Raw genomic sequence first — 23482 nt, 5'->3', positions numbered from 1 at the left:
CTCGGGGCGTGGTACAATATCAGAATTGTTACTATAGTCACAGTCTCTCTCTACTGTATGTCTCTATTCTTTTCCTCTCTTCTCTGCTGTCGCTTTCTTGCAACTCTGAAAGCTTATTTACTCTAGCATCTTATTCTTTCTTTCTTTCTTTTGTTTTCTTTTTGAGATCTTTCCTCTCTCTCCCTCTCTCCCTCCATCCCTCCCTCTCTGGTTCTGTATCTCCATTCTGTCTGTCTGTCTGTCTGTCTGTCTGTCTGTCTGTCTGTCTCACCTTCTAGTCTCTCTTTGAACCGGCAGTGACAAGTTGGGGCGCCATCAAAATTCAGTGGCACATTGTCTCAGGTTGAGGTATGCTAGGTCCCTTCTACAGCTAATTGCACAGACAGAGGGAAAGGTAGGCAGAGAGACAGAGAGAAGAGAGTGAGGGAGATATGGAAAACGAAAGAGAAGAGAAGAAAAGAGAAGAGAAGAGAAGATGAGGAAGAAGGGTGCTCAAACAGGCATACATATTGCATGAGCCCCCCCACACACACACACACACACACACACACACACACACACCGCACCCCTTTCTTCACAGAATGGCTGTGTACTGTGCAGGGCTTATTAATTCCGCTCGGTGAGAGAATTATTTTTAGAGACTTAGTGTACCGGCAAAGGCTTTTAAAGTCACAAGTATTACACATTCTGCTTATAGGTTCCCTTATATAAATGTAAAAGTTCTGAAAGTTTGCTTGTGTCTGCAGCATGGCATGTGGAGCTGCTTTACAGTAGCATGATCTGTGAGATTGTTGATTCGGGGGTGAAGAGGTACAGTATGAGCTCACCGTTCTGTTTTATGTACAGCACCTGACAAAGACTTCAAGTACTGCATACATACAGTATAGTTATAAAGTTACATACTGTGGTTTTAGGTGCAAACAAATAAAATGAGGGATTTCCATTGTTTTTCGTTGGGTCTTTAGCTAGCTAAATGGTTATTTTTTATTCTAATGACTGGACAGAAATGGTATTACACTGGCCTCTGTGCACGCTGCATGCTCGTGGACACACGCACACGCTCGCTCGCCGCAAACACACTTCATCTCCACCCCACCCCCTTCACAAACAGATGTTGCCTAGAAGGCATTATAGAGAGCTTATATGAATTGCCCATCAATCAAAACCCAGTCTTCAATGGGAGTCTGTAATTTTCCCTGCGATCCTGCCATAAACAGTCTCTCCACTGCACTCCAAGATGAAAAGATTCCAGCATTGTATTCCACCATTAGCACTGTGTAAATATTACATGTTTTCCCTAGAATCGCTAGTTAGCATTACTTCCACCTTGTGGCTTCATTATTTTTGAAGCACTCAGCTTTGTCGATGATGGTGAGGCGTGACCTACTTCTGGGTCTTCTCTCTCTGTCTCTCTCCCGCTCCCGTTCTCTCTCTCTCTCTCTGTCTCTCTCTTTTATTCTCAATTTATTTCTCTCTCTCTCTCTTTATCTCTCTCTCTCTATCCACTTCTCACTTTCTCTCTCATTTACTCTCTTGCCTGTCTATCTGTCTTGTCTCTCTCGTAGTCATTCTCTCTACCTCTCTCTCTCTCCCTCCCTCACTCTTCCATTCTCATTTATTTATTCCCTTTCTCCACCCATTTATCGCCATGGCACCATCACTCTGCTCTCTTTATCACTATAGTTAATCCCTTTTTTCTTCATAGTTAATCCATTCTTTTTTTTTGACACCCCCCTACTCCACTGTCATTTACACATTTATTATTTCTCAATTTGACTCTGTCCCTCAGCCCGTTATGTTTTTTTCCTTCTCTCTCTCTTCCCTTACCCCACACCCTTCTCCCCTCTCTCTCTCTCTCTCTCTCTCTCTCTCTCTCTCTCTCTCTCTCTCTCTCTCTCTCTCTCTCTCGTTTACATCTCCTCCCTTCTCTATGTCTTTATTCTGTCTGTTCTCCCGCACCACGTGTGTTGCGGAGAGAAGCGTTGCAAGCAGTGGTCCCCACTGAACAATTACCATGCAAAGCAATCCAAATAGAGATGTTTGCCGAAAACAACATGTGTGTAATTACTGCTTAATGAGGCCCTTGTCTCAGGCAGAATGCCCAATTAGACCAGGGATGAGAAAGAGATGCCCGGACCCAGTGAAGAGAGAGAAAGGGAGAGGGAGATAGAGATAGAGACAGAGAGAGAGAGAGAGAGAGAGAGAGAGAGAGAGGGAGAGGGAGAGAGCGGTGTACACAGAGAAGAGGAGAGGAGGGAGAAGGAGGTGCAGGAGAAACATAGAGGTTAGGAGCAGAGACAGAGAGGGGGAAGGAGAAAGAGGGAGTGAACAAGAGGAAAAAGGAAAAAGGGAGGGAGAAAGAGGCAGAAACAGAGAGAGAGAGAGAGAGAGAGAGAGAAGATGATTTCTGCAGTGAATGTGGAGTAATGGTAGAGCTGATAGCATTGCGCTGAGGATAAATTGGCATTTTAAATGGGAGAGGAAGGCAGTGCACAGAGGGCTACATAGAGAAGAGCGGAGGGGGGAACAGCTGTACGTTGCAATATATGGGCGGCCATGTTGACGCACAAAATGGCTGACCTTTCTAGGCTGTCTTGGGGCCTTGTTGGTGAATAGTACTTCGTCGAGGTAATTGGGTTAAAATGAGAATACTCGGAATCCATTTCTACCCTTGGAGCTGAAAGAGCACTAATAGGGCATCGTGCTCTGTTGGCGGTTTGCTGAAGATGTCAGGTTTCAAAAGGAGAGATGGAGCTCAAGATCTGGCAGTATTTTACGGCTGCAAAAAAAAAGGTTACTATTCATTGACTGTACTCTCTTTTCCTGAAGAACCTCTCAAAATGACTTTACGTCACCAGTGGTATCAGAGCGGATTTCAATGGAATGAAATTGCTCAGTTAGGCGACGACAAGAGGCTTTCACATGGAGGAGTGAAGCATTTATTGCAGCTGTGTCACCAAGGTCAATATCACTTCGGCCCTCTCAAAGCCCTACGCCTGAGTTGTACTTAGTGGTGCACAGGTGTATGCACACCGAAAATAGCCGATTTACAAGATAACGACACGTCACAGCGCAACACATTTTGAGCTTATGGAGCTGTTATGTTTGGTGTGCAACATCCGTGCGCAACTAAGTGCAGCATAAATCAGGCTCTAGTCCCTTCTTGTTGTCTATGGTTTTATCAAACAATGCTACTCCCTCACCGTTGTTCATCAAGCTATTCTTTTTTTCTTTTTCTTTCTCCTCTGATCTGTCAGCAGTCAACATAAAGGCTTGTTAGCGCTCCTGGGTTCTCTCTTTAAGCAAGCTTGAATATTTCTTCATTAATGGTTGTTCTGCCGGGGCTAATTATGATTGGCATGAGATGCTAATACCGCGTACGTGGCTCCTGTCTTGGTTTCAAGTTTATGGCGTTGAATGCGAACATAATCGTTAGAATAAGCAAGAGCATCTTCACAAGGGTTTCCAGAGATGCATCGTTAGCCAAGCATGAGGCCTGAGGCAGTCTCTCCTTCTCCCCAGTCGATTGGGAGAGATAATGTGCAGTCATTTCTCCCTCATGCCTACTTTATAGGCTACGTTGCACGACGGTGTGGCGTACCGAAAATAGCAGACCTACAAGCTCACAGCGCATCACGTATGTAATGCGTTGTGAACTTGTAGGTCGGCTATTTCCGTGTCTTACAATGAAGTATGAATCGGGCTCCACTCTCTCTCTCTCCATTCCTCCTCTTTCTCCCCCCCCCCTCTCCCTCCCCCCTCTTCTCTCTGTCTTTCAATCGTTTTTATCTTTCTCTCACTTTTTCTTTCGTTTCCCCCTATTCATTCCTCATCTCTCTCTCTATCTTACCTCACCCTTTGTCTCACCCTCTGTTTCTTTCACTCCACCCTACCTTGACTCAACCTAATCCTTTTTCTTCTTCACTCTCTCTCTCTCTCTCTCTCTCTCTCTCCCTCTCGCATGCTCATTTAGCTACTTCTAGAGTTCTTTCTCTACCAATGAGGGTATCAGGTTTCACCCCCAGCAGTCCTGCCCATTTCCCTCCATTAGTCCTCTCAGTTGGCCATCATTTTCACAGGTATCCTATGATCCATTTGTGTTCACTGATATTCAACCTGTGTTTATCTTGCAGACCTCCAGTCTCTTTTTCTCCGTAGACATAAAGGAGGACCACCCCAAATGAAAAGGCCTCTGTATCTTCATATCTGAGGAATTTCACATGGAATGTTGTCTAGTTTGATCATGTTTTCCTCTGCCTGTCGTCTGTATGCAGAGATATTACGTCGCTATTCAAAGAATGACTCCAGTCAACAAACAAAAAGGGGCCTTCATACGATGGATATGTTTCCATATATACTGCCCATGCACTGTGTGCATTGATGTGCATACTTTCTGTGGGTGCATTTTGCCCATGAACATTGTCACCCCGTTCGGTCAAGGTTTATTCCTTTTGCCCAAAAACATTGTATGACAAAGCCTGATGCTGTTGAACAAGAGCCAAGGTCATCTCAGCAAATAGCTCTGTTTTACTCAGTTACTCAGACAGACTGCTTCAGGAACTAGCAATCCAGCTGAAAATGGAACTTGTCCGTTTGTGTGTCAATTTGGTTTTATTCTTAGCCAACTGAAAACTGGTTCAAGTGAGGACTTCAACATTAATTTTATAATATTAGTATATTTTCATAAACATTTGGAAGATATTTGGGCACTCAAAACATATTGTTCAACTTCCGACACACATTGTTGTTATTATAAATATATATGTATATATATATATATATATTTATATATATATATATATATATTGAATATGAAACAGATTTTTACCCTATGGACAGTCTTATACACAATTATACATTATTGACTGGTCAGTGCTAGCCAGCTGGGCTAACGTATGTAGCAGCGCAAAGCTTTCTCTCTATCTAGATAGCTGGGGTTGTTTCCCAGGCAACCTGGGGTCAGGGGTCATTGGCTGTTACACGGGTGCTAACTTTCTATCTAGCAGTGCTTTGGCACCTGCAGCAAGTGTTCTCTCCATGCCTGATTAACACTGCTTCAACGGTATGCCCTCGCTGCAGCACGCACACACACACACACACACACACACACACACACACACACACACACACACACACACACACACACACACACACACACACACACACACACACACACACACACACACACACACACACACACACACACACACACACACAGAGACAAACACATTGGTTTCACAGCCTCAGACACATGGGAGTTGGTCTTGCAGGCTCATTCACACCCTTACCACTGTGCACAGAATCTCACACACACACACACACACACACACACACACACACACACACACACACACACACACACACACACACACACACACACACACACACACAGATGCACATGCACAGAGGTAGAGCCCACAGGGGAAAGCCCATCTCTCGTCACTGGGCTCATCTAGCCTAATTATCGGCCCACCGAAGAACAGTAATTACCCACGATGCCGTGCCATGACGAGGTTTAACCAAAGCGACAAAGTCATTAGGCTCACACTTGAGCCCACCCGTAAAGACTAAGAGCCTTTCCTCGCCTTGTCTCCTGTGTTTTTATTTATTTGTTTAAGAATGCCATATTTTAAATGTAATTTTTCTCTCTCATCCTTTTCCTTAGTTTGATGGTGACAACATGTACATGAATGAAAATAACCAGGAGTTTCGGTCACCAAACCAGGTAAGACGGCTTACACCATTTTGTGCTATTACGACTAACAAAACCAAACTATTTCACTGTCTCAGAATTGCTTTCATATACATATATATTCCAGTAAAATTAAATTGAATCAAGAATCAAGCCTAGGTGATGCAGCGGTAAAATTCCTGCCCACCACTGTAGAGACTGGGGGTTGATTCCTTCAAGATATCTCCGGCTTGGCTGGGCTTTCCAACAAACTGTCGCTTGCTCAGGGTGGGACATTGTCAGGTGTCTTGAGACAACTTGTTGTGATTTGACACTATTATAAAAATGTAATTGAAACACAATTGGCCGGGTTCACGGTTGGGAAGCCGGCAGGGGAGGGAGATCTAATTCACTGCATTAGTGACTTCTACAGGTTGTTCAGCTGGGAACAGAACATGCGTTACAGCCTCCTACTCATCACTGTCAGGTGAAAAGAAGCGGAGGACGTTTACATTTTGTTTGACTCGGTTCCACAGATAAATATTGTGGAAAAAAGCAGATCTACATGACGTTGTCATTGTTGTGAAGCCTTGTGAGCATGTAGATTCGTACCCTCCCGTTTGTATGCGAGAGCTGGCGAGAACTTCTTGGAAGATTAGTAGATCGGCCATTTTCACAATTTCTGCCTATCTCGTAGGTCATTTTTGACAATTTGGCCAATGTTTGAAATTTTTTTATAGTATACTGTAGTAGTTTGTTCGTTGCTTTAACCCATTTAGACCTGCGGCCGATTCTATTAACGCCTTCTAAATCCTGACTTAAGTTTTCTGAAAAACAAATATTTATTCAAAAATTACAACAAATGTATGTTGCTATATACTGTACATAGCAACAAGAACCCCAAAAGGGGTTCCCGTCCTGAAAGGTATAGTTACAAACAGGGGTTCCCGCCCAAAATGGGTTAAGCCATAGATATTCAACTGGCGGCCCGCGGGCCACGTGCGGCCCGCGAGGAGCTTCCTTGTGGCCCCTGGCCATATTCCAAAAAAAAAAAAAAAAAAAAAAAAATGTTTTTTTTTTTTTTTTTTTTTTTAATTTTCATAATTATTATTTATTTTAACTTTGATTTATGTTATCAAAGTTAAAACAGTACAAATGATTTATCCTTCATTAGTTCTTGAAAGGCCATCTTTCATTGGAACTTAACTTAGAACCTTAAATAGAACCGAATTAGACCGAATTAGACCCGAAAAAAGGTTGATTTATATTGGTCAAATAGAACCGAATTAGACCCGAATTAGACCGAATTAGACCCGAATTAGACCCGAAAAAGCGCGCGTGCATTTGCGCTGTGTGGCCCCCGACTCCAAATTATTTTACACTTGTGGCCCCCTGCCTAATCTAGTTGAATACCCCTGGGTTAAGCAGTCAAAAGTAATCAACGTGCAGATACCCTGTATACACTTATATTGTATGTTGGTTTGTTTACTGTTGAGTGAGAAAAGAATGTTGCACATCAAGCAAGTCATCTGGGGACCCCCAAAATCATTTGGGGACCCCCCCTGGGGTTCCGACCCACACTTTAGAAACCACTGGTCTACACCATCCCCAAACCAAATAGTAGGGGTTGGCGGGGAGAATACACATGGGGTTCTAATTGGCAATGACTAAATTGGGGAGACAATTCAATAAATAAAACAGTTGATAAAAAGAAATAGAAACGTGACAGTGCCCCCAGCAGAACTATCTACAACAAGACATGAGACAACGCTAACCAGCAGTGATCTGAGGTTGTGTCAGTTCAGGCCAGGGATGCAGCGCTGGGCCCAGCTTGAAGTAGCACAGCCTCAGCCAGATAGTCAGTGAGTTGGACAGGAGGGGTGCAGAGTGGTCCCAGCTGCTAGTGAAGAACACATGGCAGGACATATGGCAGAGTTTGGAGTTCCAGGATTTGTTGATCCAGCGGCAGGGGCCTTCATGTTCCGACAAAACATCACAAGGTGGCGGCTCCTTGTCAATTAGCACCCTACTTAATACTGTTGGAGAGACAGACACACAGGGCCATGGCCGCATGACTGAGAGGCCTGAGGAGACTCACACACACACACACACACACACACACACACACACACACACACACACACACACACACACACACACACACACACACACACACACACACACACACACACACACACACACATGAAGACACACACGTGCGTGAGCACCTACTCAGACATACACACCACTACCCACTCATCTACTGCATTGGTTCTCAAAGTGGGGTACGGGGACCCCCAGGGGTACTTGAGGGGGTTCCAGGGGGTCGCCAGCTAAATGATGGGTAGAAACCAAATGGACCCTTGTGGGTCTGTAACTCTGAGAGTTAAATTGACATAGATTTTACAATATAAATTGCGGTCCAAGTGATAGAAATGCCATTTAATGGGGGTCTGTAGCCTAATGCATGTCAAACTGGGGGTCCTTGAAATTAAAATGGTTGAGAATCACTGCTAGAGTCGTAAAAAAATCTTCTCTTATGGGGTCCCTGGCATATCTTTTGAAATGGGGGTCCGCGGGCTAATAAGTGTCAATTTGGGGGTCCTTGACATGAAAAAGTTTGAGAACCACTGATCTACTGTACACGCTCATATTGTACCCACTGAATGCATAGGCCAGCATACCTGCAGATATACGCGCGCACACACACGCACACGCGCAGGCATGCACACACACACACACACACACACACACACACACACACACACACACACACACACACACACACGTGCACACATTGCAATATTGAGGTTGTGTCTCCTTTGATGTGAGGATTGAGTGACTATAATGAGGGGTCGAGGTGGAGCTTTAGCGGCTTATTGTCTACTTATAGCACACATCACAGGCATGCGGTCCACCCTCGTTAGGCACATAGCCTGTGCAGTTAGTTGCCCCAATTAAGTCACTTTGCATACGCTCGCTGGCTGCTTGTTAATTGGGATAAATGTCCAGCTTTGTAGTTGGTCTACCACAGCAGTCATGTGTGTCAATCATCGACACCTACTCCAGGTTGCCAATGTTATGTCAACAAACACCTTCTTAGCGGGGTGAGGCCGTTCGGGCTTTTCAAAACATGTCCGTTGTAGTTGACGTTCTGTCAGTGAGAGTCAAAATAGAAGCCCACATGCTCGGTCCGAGGAGACCCCTGTTAGACCCTCCCACAGGAGTCAAGCTAGTACTTCATTGTTCAGCTTCCCTTTCCTTTCATAAGACTGACTAGAAGAGTGGGAAGAGTAGAAGAGTTACTAGAAGACTTGTTTTCTTCCAAACAAGAAAGGCTGCATTGTGTGGTGCTCAGCCCAGGTTTTTTAAATGTGAGCCATAAAACATTAGATTGACGATTAATTTGGTGCTTTGCTGGGGGGCCCCATCCAATATCCTGGTGAGCACAATGCCTGAAGGCCAGCCCTATTAGCCTTTTAGAATCAACAATTCCACAGACTCATGAATACCTTACAAAGCACAACATCGCAGCTATATCTGTATTTTGTTTCAACGCGCAACGCAAACATTTAATACAGCGGCTGCCTTTGCATGTGTTTGTGGAAAAGCAAGGCAATTACTTCTTAATTGACGCTTAATTGCCTGTGTTAGCTGTGCATTTATTTGCTGTATATGGATTGCCTTTGAAGTTAAATGAGACAAATTGGAGGTTTGTATATGGTGACTTTCCATGCACTCGTTTGCGATGGTGATTAGCTCGCTAATGGATATGCTGGGTGCACGTTGTCTACAGTACATGCCTGTTTGTACCGTACACACTGTAATGTACTTTACAAATGTTTTCTTTCTCAATCATTCCACAAAGCTTTGGGTTCAGATTTAGTGTTTTCGCATTTCCTATTGAATCCATAATTTTTTGGGATTGGGGAGTGACATGCAGCAAAGGCCGTCGGGATCGGGAGTCGAATCCGCGACGCGCTGTCAGGCTACTTTAGAGCCTAGGTACCCGGACCGCTACGCCAGCGGTCCGGGCCTCTTATTGAATACATGTGGGCATGTGTAAGACCATTATTCCTCTGTTCTGCAGAAAAGACATGCGACATCACGCATCAGTGCACAGTACAATTATGATGGTCTTATTCCAGCATAGCGGGGGGACATGATCCCATACGTTTACCCACCTTAACCACATTACGACTTGGCTTCCCTATTTTGGGGCATGTCATTATAGGCGAACATTTCCAAAGCCAGAAATTTTCAGAAATCATGATGCAACGCTGTGAGCTTGTAGATCGCTATTCATTGTACGGCAGTCTATAGGGCAGTGGGTTAGGGACTCACAGGGGTCCTTTGGGGGGGAGGGGGGGGGGGGGGGTTCCTACTCAGCAAAAGTAGTTAATATAGCATCACAATCATTTTAACCACTTTATCCATTTATATGTTGGCTATTCAAAAATAGCAGATGTATAAGCTCAGTTCGTGCAATCTTTTAATAATTGTTTTCCTTTTTTTTTCTTTCTTTTTTACATAAATCTTCATATGGGGGTTTCTTGGTCAAATACATATCAATTTGGGGGTCCTTGGCACTAAAAGAGAAGCACTGCTATAGGGCATAAGTGGTTGATATGGGAATCTTAATTCACACTTAGCTGTCCACCGTATAGCGTGTAGATACTGTGTGCCTGTGAAAAGAAAAGGTGCATGTGGTCAGAACAGAGTCTCCTTTGTGTGCATGTCTGAGGTCTTCCATGGCGTACACACACTGAGGTAGCAGTTTGACACACAGGCCGGAGATTGCATTACACATAACATCTCTGGGCTTTTAAAAGAGAGAAAACCACTAAACAGAAACAGCTTTCGGGGGGCCCCTGTGTGGTACTGTATGCTCGCGGACACAATCCGGTCATTCAAACCGTTTATACATAAAGTCAATGATTCAAACACAGGTTTCGAGCACTGTACTGTATACAACCTTTCTGAAATGTATCGGACAATACCTTCAATTTGTGTATAGCACAGATACATCACGCGATATTTGTTGTTTAAGATGTTGCGATGTGTGTGTGTGTGTGTGTGTGTGTGTGTGTGTGTGTGTGTGTGTGTGTGTGTGTGTGTGTGTGTGTGTGTGTGTGTGTGTGTGTGTGTGTGTGTGTGTGTGTGTGTGTGTGTGTGTGTGTGTGTTTTCTTCTGGTGAGCACATATTATGGAGAAGTCCGATTGTCTTGATTTATTCATTACAAGCCACGGTTATAGCGCTGACATCGTGTCATTTTAAATTTCTTTGGCTCTTCAAAAATAGCAAATATACAAGCTCATAGCACGGCACAGAGTGCCGTGCTATGAGCTTGTAGATCAGATTTTTTTTTTAATCTTGAAAATTTGTGCAAATCTATGAATATATTTATTTTTAAAGGGATATTTTTTTACTCCAATCTTTGCTTCTGGGGGTCCCTGGAACAAAATATTTTACAAGCAAAAGCAACAGATCGACAAGCTCAAAATGCGTCGCGCCGCTTTTTCGATCTGCTGCTTTTGATGCTTTTGTGTGATGCTGTAGTAAAGTAGGGCATTCATTTATGCCATGTGTCGATCGGCTTCAGGTACCCAGCCTTGGCCAGGTTATTGCCCGTAGCACTTGCCCTAGCCTTGACGACCATGCGGTATTATGCAAAGATTAGAATGTCATTTAGATAGCGTGTTATTTAGATAGCGTGTTATTTAGACAGATGCCAGGTTCATTTGTCCAGGGACCCCCAGAAGCAAATATTTGAGTAAAAAAAATGCTCCCTTTAAAAATATATATTATTCATAGATTTGCACAAATTTTCAAGATTTGTTAAAAATAGCCAAAGAACAAAATAATGGTTATAGCTGAAATCTATTGTAAATTGTTATTGCATGGGTGAAATAGGCTCCCTCTCTCTCCCTCTCCAGGTTATTGTGTGCGTGAAATAGACTCTCTCTCTCTCTGCTCCCTCCCTCCATCCCTCTGGTTCCTCCATCCCTCCCTCCCCCCCTCCCTTCCGGAGTGCCTCTGGTGTTAATTAAAGACAACCATTGTGGTGGTGTCCAACTTGTAGATGTGATTAGTGCTTCCAGTCAGCTGGTTGTATCCTCCATAGATATCGTCTCTGATGGATGTAAAAAACAGGAACTCTAAGTTAACCAATGTACTTCTTGTTAAAAAGTTAAAAACCCTGGCCTGGATCGCTGGCGTAGCGGTCCGGTCACCTAGGCTCAGTGTAGCCTCGCAGCAGTTTGAGTCCCGATACCGACCGCCTTTGCTGCGTGTCACTCCCCATCTCTCTCCCCATTTCCTGTCAGCATACTGTCCTATGCATAAAGGCATAAAAGCCCCCAGAAAATCTAAAAAATAATTATTAGTATTATAAAAAAAATTAAAAAGTTAAAAATCCAGAGTAAAAGGAGACAGAGGCGAAATAAACAGACACAAGTGGATGGTTCTGGTAATAATAAGTTGGCACTGTATTAAGAGAAAGAGTCGACGAGGCAGTACAGTTTAAAATTCCTTTCTGACAAACATCAAATGTGACAAGCTTCTTGTAATGAAATGACAGATGCAGTTATGACAGGTCAGTCGTGGAGCGAATCCATAGGTCGAAACAGGATGACACGACGTCGCCCATGGCTCCATACATTATTTTGATCACCAGGCGTCAAGATGTCACAATAATGTAGATGTTTGTTGCGTTGTCATGGCTTATCCCCATGGCCCTGTATAGTAGTGTCCTTGTTGTTCTGGACATAGGCCGGGCTTCTGGGTGAAAGGGCGAGAGCTTGAGCCGGATTTGAGCTGCACAATACCTCATAATAAGAAAAGTTATATGATTGGACATGATTTGGCATTTACTCAAAATGTTACACAATAAGCAACCAAAGATTAATACAGTAGATAAAGGTAGATAAAGTAGATATCAGTTTTTGCCCCTTTGTGTGTCTGTCCGCATCTATTCTCACAAACTATAAACCATACTGTATATAGAACCATATAGACAATAGACATAACCATATACTGTATACAATAGACAACCATACTGTATATATACAATAGAGAGACAGGGGGGGGAGAGACACAAGCAAGTTTGATGTTACTTCGTCAGATAGTGTATTATTATTGGGGCCTAGCTGCCTCCTGGCGGAGATTTGCACTCCACTAAGGGCACCTTTCTATTTTATTACTTTGTTATCCAACCCTATGGAATGAAAGAACTGGGTGGGCTATTTATTTGATCAACGTCATGTATCAACCCACAGTATATACAGGACTATTATATTATCATACTATCAGGAATGTCTCTTAACACTTAACCGGGATTGTGGATTATTCAACAATGCCATTATGATGATTGACAGATAATATTCATCAATGTAATGCTGTATATAGTGCCATAATACTGTATATTGAATGATATACTAAATAATGTTGATTACAGAGCATTATTATTATCATGTCATGATGCTTTCAAATGTTTTGCCCTGAAAGCGAAATGGTTGTCACCATACCCAAATGCACTGTGGGCTATGTATTTTTCAGGTCTCTCTCTCTCTGCTTTCTCCCTTTGGATCAAGGGTGGCTATTCCCTCCCCTCCCTCCAAACCTCCAGAATAAATAAATAAATAAATAACAGAGTCAGACTGATTGGAGATCAGTCCAGTGTGACAGACAGGAAGTGTTTTTGATTGGGGCCCAAATCAACGATGATCTGTTTGACTGATTACACAGCCTCTGAATATTTGTGCGTGCGCGTGCGCGCGCGTGCGTGCGTGCGTGCGTGCGTGCGTGCGTGCGTGTGTGTGTGCGTGTGTGTGTGTGCGTGCGTGCGTGTGTGTGTGAATGTGTGTTTGTTTGTTTTTGTGCATGCCAGTGTGTCTGTGAGTGTGCGTGTTCATTCACTTTTTTACGTATGTGCGTGTGTATAAAGTAAAGTGTGCCTGTCTGTGTGTGTTATGTTTGTAATTTGTGTGTTTCCAGGCTTTCCCTGTCCCATTTCTACAGTGCATACCCCAGTGACTTCCATTTGCAATCGAGTTTATGGGCAGTAAGATCAGTCTATATGTGCCCCTTCCACACGCACACACACACACACACACACACACACACACACACACACACACACACACACACACACACACACACACACACACACACACACACACACACACACACACACACACACGGCCCCCAATCTCCTTAGCTCTCAGTTTGCTTATTTCCTCACCAAGCATCATATCCCCCGCCCCCCCCCCCCCCCACTCTCTTGCTTGGTCATTCGTAGACACACAAGTCCGTCTCTAAGCACTTCACTCAACTAGAGACTGACGACAACAATCTCACAGCTTCATTGCTAAAACTGGGTGGACATGAGTGTGACACGAGTCACGGGCTGTTCCAACAACGACCTTATATTTCGAAGTATCCAGACGTATCGGTAGGCGGAGATTTCTGATCCTTTGGCGACATTAGACTGTACGTCATTAGGGCCACATGAATATTGTGTTGTATATTCTATGCTGACATCAGGGCTCTGGCCCTTGCATTCTGCACTAATGGTTGCTTTTAACCCATTCAGACCGTGTGTCATTTTAAGATTCTGTTGGCTATTCAAAAATAGCAGATCTACAAGCTCATAGCGCGGCACCGAGTGCCGCGCTACGAGCTTGTAGATTTACTATTTATGAAAAATCGTGAAGATGTGTGCAAATCTTTGAATATATATTCTTTTGAAGCGAACATTTTTCTTTTTTTTGCTTCTGGGGGTCCCTGGAACAACATATTTTGAGATGGGGGTCCGCGGTCAAATACATATCATTTTGAGGGTCTTTGACATGAAAAAGTTTGAGAACCACTGATGTAGAACGTTTTTCAAATACTGTTAGAAGACATTTCTAGAATCGGCTTCAGGTCTAAATGGGTTAATGGTTGGAACTAGGAATCAAAGCTTTGTACGTATAGTACTGATGCATTTTAGGTCTCAAGTTGCTCTGTAGTGTATATACGAGCATTGGCTCGATCTGCCTAACGTGAAAATGTAAAATCTCAAAGGGAGGACAGAGGAGACAGGGGAAGGAAGTGGTGAGAGGGAGCTTGGAGGGAGGAGAAGAACAGGCAGGAAAGGGGAGAGAGCGAGTCCACCCGTGTCTCTTGTCCTTCTTCCACCTCCCGTTCTGCTTGTTCCATTGTGTTCTATCCCAGATCTATAGGAGAAGAAGCACTCCGGCCTTTTGAGTTTCAGCCTGTTTGTATCTTTGTGTCCGTGCTTCTCCTGGTTGTTGAGCCTTTTGTCTCCATCGATTCACTTGACTATAGAGCAGTGGCTGATGTCCTAGATTAGAATAGAAACCTCACCTGTTAGATATAAGCTTTCTCTCTGTCTCTGTCAGTCCCTTCTCTCTCTTTCGCTTTCTTTGCATGTCTTTCTGTCTCTCTCTTTCTTTTTGTCGTTGCATCTGACACACACACACACACACACACACACACACACACACACACACACACACACACACACACACACACACACACACACACACACACACACACACACACACACACACAAACTTGCTTTCATGCACACATGCACACATGTACACACATCAACACAGAAACATCATAAAGGAAAGAAGGGCTCACAACTCACTTTGAAGACGCTCTAAACTTTATTCAAACCAGCAGCAAACAAAGCAATGTTTCGGCCTTGCGGTCATCTTCAGGTTGACAAGTGAAAATGAACAGGAAGTGTCATCTTTATATATCAAAGCATACCAGTTGGTTATCGGCCCGACCTGGTAACCAGGTACCAAAGATTATAAGATTACAAATAGTAGTTGAGCATGGTTGTAGTCGACCCATTAGACCCCATGATAATATTAACGTGACATCAATCTCACTGCTAATCGACTATACATTAGATTTTCTTTTAAACAATCATAACACAGACCAGACCAATTGTGGTCATTCAGATGTTATTTGCTGATGTCCTCTCCCTCTTCCTCCTTTTCCCTCTAACACTTTCCATCTCTCTCTCTCTCTGTTTCTCTTGCTGCCTGAGTCAGAGATACCTCAGCACACCCTGGCACCACACACACAATGTGGGCGATGCTGATGTGAAAAAGGCTCTGTGACTCACAGTGCACCATTATACCCCCAGCACAACCACTAACCTCTCCTCCCTTTACCAGTCCCCACCACCTCCCCCAATCCAGCCAATGGGAGTTTCTCCCTCTGTCCTCCCTTGTTCCCGTCCCTCCAAGAACAGCTGAGATGCAAGAAAATGGGGGAGAAATTTAAATAGACAATTGGAAATGCTAATTTAATTTGAACTTTTCTGAAGCTGTTGGTAGTCGTTAATACAAAGCCTTGTCAGCATAAATATTATGCTGAGGGGATTTTAATATTTAGAAAACATTCTAAGAATATAAATTGTCAGTGAAAAGGCTAAAAGTACATTTTTACGTTTCCATTAGCAACACTGTGCGCTGTGTCAGACAGGGAATAGGAAGTAATCAATCTATGAGAGCCTCCTCGACGCAATTGTTCAATATGATGCGTTATGTACTGTATCCATAGCAATGAGTCCCCCAGCAATGTACTGTAGGTAGCCTGTGAATGTAGAGTACTTATGACCTATCTATTCTATCGAAGATGTACATGTTGTATGACATACAGCTGCTCTTTATGGAGACAGGACAGTGAAGAGAAAGAGCAATGTGAGTGCATAGTGACTATTGTTGTTGTCGAGCAAAACCCTTGGATCTCAATCTTTCCATCTTATTATGTTTTTTTTTAATGGCCTATTTTATACTATTGAATGCCTATAATGACATGACCAAAATACGGACTCCAGATTGACATTTTTGGAACATATGTGCAAACATACATAGAGGTTTTCCACCCAACAGCAACAATATGCAGCACAGGTTCTGAGGTGGGCATCGACCCCAGTATGTTGCGGTTATGTGGTATACTATACTAGCCATAATATATCTAGTATATATACTAGATAATATACTAGATAGTATATCTAGTATACGTGTAGCATATTTCTAGTAAGTGGCTGAGTGTTCTTTTGTTGTTGTTTCTTTTACATTCAAACAACATGGGGGAATGGTGTTAAGAAAGCATCACATGGAGGAAAATCAGTGAAATATCAGTGCAACATCCCCTCCCATGCTGGGAGGGATTGTAAATTAGGATTGTAAACAGAGATTGCTTGTTCTTTATGTAGGTCAGTCCATGTCAGCCAATAAGTCCAATTACCATCAGTCTCTAAAATAGAACGAGCAGCTATGCTCATCTCCAATGACCTCTTATAGAGCCAGAGACGGAGAGATACTGTACTGTACAGTAAAGAACATTTGATATTCGTTCAGAATAGATAATCCATGAGCCAGAGACTAAGAGTAGAAATTAGCATTTAAGCATAGACTGGGATCCACGGTGATGTGATATAGGTTTGAGAAAATGATGATTTGTGCGTCATATATCTCTTGTTCTAGGTCTAGGAATATGGGCAGATTCATCTTTAATGTTCATGGTTAATATTTGAAGCTTAGAGAACACAACAAGGCAATTCTGACCCCCTCTCTCAGTGCAGTCCCTCTTCCAATACACACAGTACGCTCCCAAAAAACTGAAACTTATCAGTAGTGAGAGTGCACTCAATGATTCATATGCTCTTTTAAGAGAACTTGAAACCGCAGATCTATTTCGGGCTGGTCCTCTCTCTCTCTCTCTCTCTCTCTCTCTCTCTCTCTCTCTCTCTCTCTCTCTCTCTCTCTCTCTCTCTCTCTCTCTCTCCCTCTCTTCCCTGCTATATATGCAGCACTGTGGAGCAAAGGGATTTAGTGGGACTAAGTAGTTTGATATTTCTATTGGTTTTCCAAGGGTGTTTTTTCCTCCCCCCCCCCCCCCCCCTCTCTCTCTCTCTGTCTCTCTCTCTCTCTCTCTCTCTCTCTCTCTCTCTCTCTCCCTTACTCTCTCTGTCTCCCTCTCACTCTCTCCCTCGCTCTCCCTCCCCTCTCCCCTAGTGATCTTTCTCATCATATGGAGACCAAGGTCATGGCTGATTGAAATATAATAGAAGTGTAGACATCTGGCCTAATACTGTGGGAAGTTAAATCTATTTTAATGGCCCCTGCCGCAGTGGATTCTCTCTGATGCACTCTTGCGCTTCACTGACAGTAAATCACAATGTTCTCTTATTACCCCGACTGGAATGAGGGCATACAGAAAGAACAATGAGGGATCCACATCATTTGTTTTCACCCCTCCCTCTCTTTTTCTCCCTCCCTCTCTCCTCTCCTTCTCCCCTCCTCTCTCCAGTTCGTTTGCGACTCATAAAGCAAAGGGCTTAAAGAGAGTGACATCATGAGAATAAAAATAAAGGGGATTATGGGCAAGCTATTGTGCCATATGTGATTACTGGGGCTTCCATGTTCTCCGGAGGAGGTGGAGGGGGGCGGGGTTGACTACGAGACAACATATTTTATTTATTTATGTGATTTCCCTCCTAATGAATACGAATAGGAAACGTGGCTGAGACCACACTATTGTTTCTTCTCCATAGAAAAAAATTGTCTTTGAACCAAGCGTTCAAGAATTAGCTTCTTCCCTCTGTCCGGGTGCAAAGATCAGAGACACAATTTCATCGTTCATCTCTGATCCATAATCCCAAGCTTGTTTTTTCCCATTTGTTTAAAAAGATAAATAATTTAAGCTAACATTTTGGTAATCATGGGCCCTCTCTTGAATCATACAAAAATACTTCCCTTTCCTGCAGCCTTTTAGAGTTCAGGCACAGCCCTGCACAGGTCCACCCACATCTGCAATGGTGAGCCAGGTTCCTTTCACCCACCTAAATGAGATCCATTTTGATGTGACATTTGAGAGAATTGCCGGTGGAGGGGTGGGGGAGCTGGGAAGAGGTTAGCTCCCTCCATGTCTATTGGTTGCAGCCCACCTCGGCCCACCTGTCCTTTAGTGACGGACGCTACCTGTGACCCTGAGCTACGATTGGATGTGGCGAAACCCCCCTTAACACACACACACACACACACACACACACACACACACACACACACACACACACACGTGCGCACGCACACGTGCGCGCACACACACCACTTATCCTAGCTCTGTCTTCCTGTCAGTCAGCTCAGGGGCTGTGGTTTCTTTCTCTTTCTATTGTATTACGCTGACTGCTGTTGATACATCACCTAAATGGAGTTTCTTGACATTTCATAGCCAGGTCACATGCCCTTTGAGGACCCTGTGGGCCGTCCTTCTGGCGGTCACTGTTGTACAGTAACATGTCGGTGAAGTTCAGCGCCCCGTCTCAAACGCTGATGAGTTTGATTTTATGCCCTCCTCCCCACTCCACAAGGTTGATCTGTGAAGGTGAATTTTGACATTCCCATAAGATGTTTTAAAGATGTACTGTCCCCATCCGTCTATCTAGGCTATAGCGTGTGAATGTGAAGACCTTTTATATGCATGGCCAGCTGTTGTTTATCGCCAAAACAAGGCCAGTCTGTCACCTCCCCCCCCAAAGTAGCATATGGCTGCTTGACTTTGCGTAAAGTACCGTATACAGTAGGCCTACCTATTGAAAGTTGTCGGTGGTTTTATGAGGCAAAAAGATAATCGATTGTTTTTGTTTGTTTGTTTTAGTTTGTTTTTTGCTTTAACCACTTAAACCCTATGAAACGGGGTCCCTCAGGGGTTTGTCCTTGACCCCCTTCTTTTCCCCTCTCCATCAAATCTCTTTGCCAAAAATAGCAACACCAGCAACACGTCAGATGTCGCAGCGTGGCGTGTTGTGAGCTTGTAGATGTTGATGATGTAGATTAAATGTTGAAAGTTTGTATTTTGATCTATGTTATGAGGTGTCCTATAGGCTCAGGCAAATAGTATGCATTCTGCATAATGCACAAAACAAATTCAGGTCATAAGCCATGACACGTGTGATTCCCTCTGTCTTTACAGTCATTCTCTGCTGTCCTGGGCAGTAAAATGGCAATCTGGGATCCCATTTGGTTAGAAAAGAAAAAAAAAAAAAAAAAAAAATATATATATATATATATATATATACATACTATATGGACAAGTAGGACAAGTACAGTATATCTATCTATCTATCTATATATATATAATTTTTACTGGAACTCGAGTTTGGCTCCTACGCTTTTCAGTCCTCTCCATCCAGGTGCTCCTGTGTATATTCCTACTATACATGTGTAAGGCGGTAGCACCGCATCTTGAGAGATTAGTAAAATTGTAATGTCATTACAAAAATGATGTCTTGGGTGCAGAAGCCCCAGTGACCCTTTATGCACCAAATCTTCCCATGTAACACATTTTAGCCTACTTGTCCAAAAGCAGTGGTGGAAAAAGTACTTAAATTCTTTACTTAAGTAAAAGTACCAATACTGCAATATAAAAATACTCTGTTACAAGTAAAAGTCCAGAATTCTAAATTTACTTGAGTAAAAGTACAAAAGTATTGGCATCAAAATGTACTTAAAGTACCAAAAGTAAAAGTACTAAATATTTGAAAATAGCCTAGGTATGAAATAGGGCTAAAGTGGTTAATGTGTGTTTCATTATATCATAATTTATATCTGAAAAGTAACTAGTAACTCAAGTTTTCAAGTAAATGTAGTGGAGTAAAAGAACAATATTTGCCTCTGAGATGTAGTGGAGTAGAAGTAAAAGTATTGGAAATTGGAAATACTCAAGTAAAGTACAAATGCCTCAAAATTGTACTTAAGTACAGTACTTAAGTAAATGTACTTAGTTACTTTCCACCACTGTCCAAAAGGACAACATCCACATGATCTGAACTATTAGACAAGCCGTTTCCTCCAGAGAAATGATTGATTTGTTTGTCAGCCATTCATTATTAGATTTATTTTGTCTTTATGTTAAGCAAGATTTCATTTAATAAACTTTTAGCTTAACTGGTACCTTTTCTGTGGCACCTGCCGTTCCTATAAAACTGTAAGACCTAGAAGTCCCGAAATGCAAAGGTTAATGTTTTGATGTTTAAAAAAAATAAAAATAAGATATCGTAAATAATCAGATGGGTCAATCGGGTCATTCTTTTACTACAGCAGGTTCCGTCATATGTAAGCAGGGGGAAATAATCATGGTTGATAGGCATCTGCAAAAGGTACAAAACAATCTCCTTGCCCAGCAAAAAAGAGAAAGGATGTGAAAAACAAAGAAAGAAATATTTGCTTCACCTCTGGCTGAAGGGTGAAGGTTAGGGAAAGAAGGCTGAATCAACATTTGACATTTCCTCCTGACCCCTCTCTCTCTCTCTCTTGTTTCCACTCTCCGGCATGTTTTGAAAGACAGTGTATTTATGAATTATTTATCTACGTTTGAAAATATTAAACTTGTAATGTCCTTGTCCTGTGTCTTATCTCCAAGGACATCATAAGAAGCTGTAAAAAAAAGCCTACAGTACAACAATGGAAGGCATGGTCGTAAAACATGCTCAGACAGCATTTAAATCTCTGAACATGCATATGGCATCAACCATGTTTCATCTCAGAGAGCTGATGTGTTCAGAATGCATGATGTATTGCATTTGGATCAAAGCTGGGTAGAGTGCATTCCACAAAAGCCTTGAGCTGAGGCTGTAGAAAGGGCCGAGTCCACATCAGCTCCAATTTTCAACAATGTCTCACTACTCACCAACATGTGACGCACATATTTGAAACATGCACTACAGTAAGTAGTACAGTAAAATATGGATGATATTTGAACTTAATTCCAAAATGACACAGACGGCGGGGCTGATTTCGTACTAAATTATTTCTGGCATGAGAGAATGGCACAATATGAGACGCAATCAAAGATATGTGAGTAGAGTATTGCTTAATATTGACAGGTGATTTGCTGGTAGCTATGTTAGTTTTCCATTGTGGATTATGAAAATCCTGTATATATTTATCTATTTGGCTTTTGCATTTCAAAATACCCATTCTTGATTTTCATACTTACAGTATCCCCCCTTTTGCCAATTTGTGATGGGAAAGTTTCAGGTTTGGTTGTTCTCAGGCATATGAAATTGCCACTTACTGTGAGACCAGAATAATGAAGGTTGTGCTCTTCAAAATTACATTTATATGTTTTACATTATATTTGCATTTCATTGTGTTCACATTTTAAGGCATGTAGCTATCGCACTTAGCCAAAGTGGCTTTCAGTGAGTGAGCAGGTGGGAGTTTGATGGTCTTGTTCAAGGACACTCAAAAGACAACACAGGATTGCTTATGAACGTGCATTGACTTCTGTGGGGATTGAGCCTGTGATTTTGCTGTTGCAGGATAGCCTCTCTAACTCTAAATAATGGTGTTGCCTGTATTTACTCTATTTACCTTATTAAATACATAAACAGGTCCCTTTCACGGCATGTTTCCACTAAGGAGCCATGGAGAAATGTAAACCTCCTGGGATTTATTGTTTTATCCATTAGACATAACTAACTGCAGTGTCCTTGATAATGTCATGAGAAATTCTGGGCAGCGTAGAAACTGACGTTTGTTAAACCTTTATTGTGGGAAAAGGAATCCTCAATGATAATATTTTCAAGCAAGTACTGTGAGTGTTATGGGAATAGAAAATATCACATCACCCGCTGATAGCCCAAATACTCCCTTTTATTATTATGTTCTCTCTAACGATAGCGCACATTATTAGACTTTTATCCTGTCTTCAGGCACTGCTACCACGAGTGGGGACATTGTAGTTGTTCCTCTGCGTTTCTCACCATTTGTTTGCTGAAAGTATTTGTTTGTAAGATGAATGGCTGCCTTGGCAGGCAAGATGACAGCCTACACGAAGATGATATTGAATTGATTTCTGAAATGTTGCAGAACGGGCTGCTTGATGTGTACCGCGAGACATGAATAATAAAAATTCTATTAAAAAGCTCTTGAATGGCTGACACTGGAATATTATTTGTGATGATTAATTTTCCTCAGTCATTATAAAAGGGGGAGTCGGCATCAGATTGCCTCTGACAAAATTGCTTTTCATTCCCCGGTGAATACCCTCAATGTGATTTTTTTTAGAACACAAAACCATATTTCTCAGCACAATATTATGTCAAGATCGGCCCTAGAAGAGACAAACTATGGGTCCTGCTCATGTACTGCCTTATTAGTATTACAAAATCTAAAGTGTTTCACCTGGTTGTGAACAAGGAGGATGTCATTTGGGACATATTTTAGATACACACTGCAGAATGAAGAATGTCAAGTTTGATTTCAAACCAGCTGTGGCTCTGGTATACAATCCTGGAATGTGATTGGCATTATAATTAAGAATTGGGGACATAGCTTGTAAGTGAATGTCAGTGGTGATTTTTCAGTTAATAAATGTAGTTAAATATATTTAAAACGATTGCAGCCTGACATTGATGTTCGTTGCTTGAAGGCATGAACAATACTAGACTCTCGTTGTGGAATATTCTTACAGTATAGTTGCTGCAACCGTATACAGTAATTGATTATTAGCTCTGCCAGCTGAGCTGGGTGGGGGTTGTGTTTTCCCCCATTCTGTTTGTTTGTACAGTATCTGTTTGTCAGTTAGCAGGATATCTCCAAAAGTTATAATTGGCAAAGGGGGTGTGGCAGCTAGTGTGGCTTCTCATGAAGGCATGTCACTTCTTAGTGGATACTGTTAGTATACAGTAGTTAAGTTTAGGCATGTGTTTAGTGCGGATTGGTTAATTCATTTTAGCTATAGACACTGTTAACATACTTAAGTTTAGCCATGGG

At 42.5% G+C, this 23482-nt stretch overlaps 1 protein-coding gene across 2 annotated transcripts in view; it reads left to right on the top strand.

Moving 5' to 3' along the window:
* Positions 1-23482, top strand: part of LOC311054482 (TOX high mobility group box family member 2-like) — a 100762-nt gene that overhangs the window by 42106 nt on the left and 35174 nt on the right. For both annotated transcript variants that reach the window (XM_084070488.1, XM_084070487.1), the window contains exon 3: positions 5666-5725. In XM_084070488.1, coding sequence (XP_083926614.1) covers positions 5666-5725 — 60 coding nt within the window. The remainder of the gene's footprint in view (positions 1-5665; positions 5726-23482) is intronic.

The sequence above is a fragment of the Gymnoscopelus microlampas genome (assembly GCF_963454915.1).
Source record: "Gymnoscopelus microlampas genome assembly, chromosome: 10".
Lineage (NCBI taxonomy): Eukaryota > Metazoa > Chordata > Actinopteri > Myctophiformes > Myctophidae > Gymnoscopelus > Gymnoscopelus microlampas.
This window is presented reverse-complemented; position numbering and strand designations above follow the sequence as displayed.